General features: G+C 37.6%; 1 protein-coding gene across 2 annotated transcripts in view; it reads left to right on the forward strand.

The window, feature by feature from the left end:
- The first annotated feature begins 482 nt into the window (after positions 1-482).
- The window catches only part of dcun1d1 (DCN1, defective in cullin neddylation 1, domain containing 1 (S. cerevisiae)), an 8,588-nt gene continuing 5,976 nt past the window's right edge, over positions 483-3,094 (forward strand). Inside the window, exons 1-6 of one of the 2 annotated variants that reach the window (XM_016478175.1) lie at positions 483-585; positions 1,212-1,425; positions 1,571-1,739; positions 1,840-1,970; positions 2,062-2,144; positions 2,590-2,686. In XM_016478175.1, coding sequence (XP_016333661.1) covers positions 508-585; positions 1,212-1,425; positions 1,571-1,739; positions 1,840-1,970; positions 2,062-2,144; positions 2,590-2,686 — 772 coding nt within the window. In that variant the 5' untranslated portion in view covers positions 483-507. Of the gene's footprint in view, positions 586-628; positions 977-1,211; positions 1,426-1,570; positions 1,740-1,839; positions 1,971-2,061; positions 2,145-2,589; positions 2,687-3,094 lie in introns of those variants that run through there. The other variant, XM_016478176.1, reaches the window with a different exon arrangement.

A 3,094-nucleotide genomic window follows, 5' to 3' on the forward strand; every position in this document is an offset into this window, starting at 1 on the left:
AGTATTTAGTACCAAAAGATCTCCTCAAAATATTAAATAAATATTATTGAACTAAAATATACAACACTTATTTAACTGACAAATAGTTAACCTGTATGGTCACATTATAAGGAAGCAATACCTGAGGGTTAAGAAAACCATATTAATGTTGCCTCTCCATCACTCTCCTGAGTAAAATGTCATCGACATAATAATCAATGCATAATATGCTGTACCGTTTACCAAAAATTGCTGCAAATACCTTGTGTTTACCGTTTGTCTGGAGAGCTATATTAATCACGTGACCGCGTGGCGAGATCAAAGCTTGTCGCAACTGTTTTTCAATAGCTCTGGCTTTAACTGAAGCGCTACATTTTACGATTTACGCCACATCAAGTGCGCCAAAACCGTATTTACTGTTAGAATTTAGTATTAACAGGCGTGTTGGCAAGCCTGTTTAATAAATAGTATGTCGTACATGAACATAGCCTACTGACTGTCTATGCTGAACAGCTGACTGCGGTACAAATGTCACTGCGCATGAGCGGAAGTAGGTGCAGGGCAGAGAGGGATAGCGGAAGAGGGAGTCTGGAAATCACAAACATGGTAAATGTGAGAAAAAAAAATACAATTCTTTTACTAATGTGTGTTACAGTCACAAAATACCCATAAAGCGCTACGACGAATCCCGTTTAGATGTTATGCTGTTTTGACGACGACATTCCGTTAAATCTACCTAAGTTAGCAGGAGAGTGGGTTTATTGATGAATTAATTGCTGGACAGCTATACAGAGCAGGTAGCTTTGAAGCTAGCGAGGTCAAAGCTGTTGGACAGCAGGGCTGTCAAGTTCATTTTTCAAATGAGAAGCCGGACTAATGGGCCACAGTAAAGGGTTATTTGTTTGTTTATCGGTTACAAAACCTTATGCAAACAGTGTGAAATGCTGCTGAAAAGCAGTTCAGTAGACAAGCGTTCGTTATGTATGAAGTCTTCGTGGTATGTAACTTATATTCATACTTGCTACTAGTATAGAGCAAATAAATTATTTCTATTACTTGTCATTAAAAATAAAATTACAGGGAAGGATAAGCCATTTGGTGTCAATATGCCATTGAGATACTGATTCTTGACACAGACTGGGTCTATACATGGATATGCTGCTGTACTAGTAACTGTTGATATACAATATCTAACTAAGTGAATGTGACTTTGTACTTTTTCTCTATTACAGAACAAGCTGAAATCCTCTCAGAAGGATAAAGTTCGCCAGTTCATGATCTTTACCCAGTCAAATGAGAAAACAGCATTGAATTGTTTGTTGCAGAATGACTGGAAACTAGACGTTGCTACAGACAACTTTTTCCAAAATCCAGACCTCTACATACAGAATCTAAAGGGAACACTAGACCGGAAGAAGTTAGAACAGCTTTACAATCGGTACAGAGGTAAGGGTTGAGCGGCATACCATTACTTTAAAATAGTGTTTTGTGTGTTACAAAATAGAGTTTTATTACAAACGCACTCAACCATGCTTTGTGTAATTTTTCTGTAAGAAAATAAAAAATGTCTTGCATTGTATTCATTTTCCAGACCCTCAAGATGATAACAAGATTGGTATAGATGGAATCCAACAGTTCTGTGATGATTTGGGACTTGATCCAGCCAGTGTAAGTGTTCTGCTAATAGCTTGGAAGTTTCGGGCAGCAACACAATGCGAGTTCTCCAAACAAGAATTTATGGAAGGAATGGCTGAGCAAGGGTAATTGTTTTTAATCACGTTTGAGCTCTCTGAATCGTCTTTTCCCCTCATCCTTTGACTTACATCCTGAAATGCTAATCTTTGCCTTTGTTTTGTCAAGGTGTGACAGTATAGAGAAACTCAAAGCACAGCTACCCAGGATGGAGCAAGAGTTGAAGGACCAAGGGAAATTTAAAGACTTCTATCAGTTCACATTCAACTTTGCTAAGAATCCAGGACAAAAGGGCTTAGGCATGTGTTGGGTTCATCCTCATTTGTTCCTTTAATTTTTATTTATAGTTAACTAGTGTTTTTTCAGTTTTATTGTTTTGTTTTTCTCTAGACCTAGAAATGGCAATTGCATACTGGAATTTAATATTGGCTGGGCGTTTTAAATTTCTAGATCTATGGAACAAATTTTTATTGGTGAGTATTGTTCTGTTCATGGCTTTAAGTTATGTATAGATTTAACTTTTAAACCTGAATATGTTTTTTTTAATCTATGCTCAACTAGCATCAGCATCACCAAACTGAAAAACAGATAGTGCTGCCCTAAAATCACAACATTGAAACATGCACTTTGTTGCTAGAAGATGCATGACTATTTAAAACAATGTGTTCCAGAATAGGCTCAAAATACCAAACATATTTGGATGGGTTCATAGAGTCTGTGCCCATGAAACACTGTGTGTCAACTCTGGTTGCCCAAAATCTACAGACTTGTCTCTGGTTTTTGACATGATGTGTCCAGACTGAAAATTGGGGCAAAAAGTTGTGTAGTGTATTCCAGAGTGTATTCCAGCCTTAACTGGTAAAAGTAATGTTTAATCACTGTAAAACTGGATGAAAATGTTTTGCTTATGCATTGCAGGAGCATCATAAGCGATCCATTCCCAAAGACACATGGAACCTTTTGTTAGATTTCAGTATGATGATCACAGACGATATGTCAAACTACGATGAGGAAGGTTAGTTTGAACTTCTTTGACTTAATTCATCTTTTACATGTTTATATATTAGGGCTGGGTTTTGACACAAATTTCACGATTCAATTCGATTCTCATTCACAAGCTTTCGATTCGATTACCAATTCGATTCGATTCAATATTGATTATTTTGGATATAAAATAGGGCTGCACGATAAATCGCATGCGATATTTAATGCGCATCTTGTCAGAAAGCCGGTTCTGTAATCAGCGGTAAATCTCCATCACGTGCGTGCTTTCACATTGAGCAGCATTAACAACGGCTCTGTGTAGTTAATGCTGCTCAATGTGAAAGCCCGCACGTGATGGAGATTGACCGCTGATTACAGAACCGGCTTTACTGATAAGATGCGCGTTAAATATCGCATGCGATTTATCGTGCAGCCCTAC

This window comes from Sinocyclocheilus anshuiensis, unplaced genomic scaffold, assembly GCF_001515605.1.
Source record: "Sinocyclocheilus anshuiensis isolate Anshui unplaced genomic scaffold, SAMN03320099.WGS_v1.1 scaffold436, whole genome shotgun sequence".
NCBI lineage: Eukaryota > Metazoa > Chordata > Actinopteri > Cypriniformes > Cyprinidae > Sinocyclocheilus > Sinocyclocheilus anshuiensis.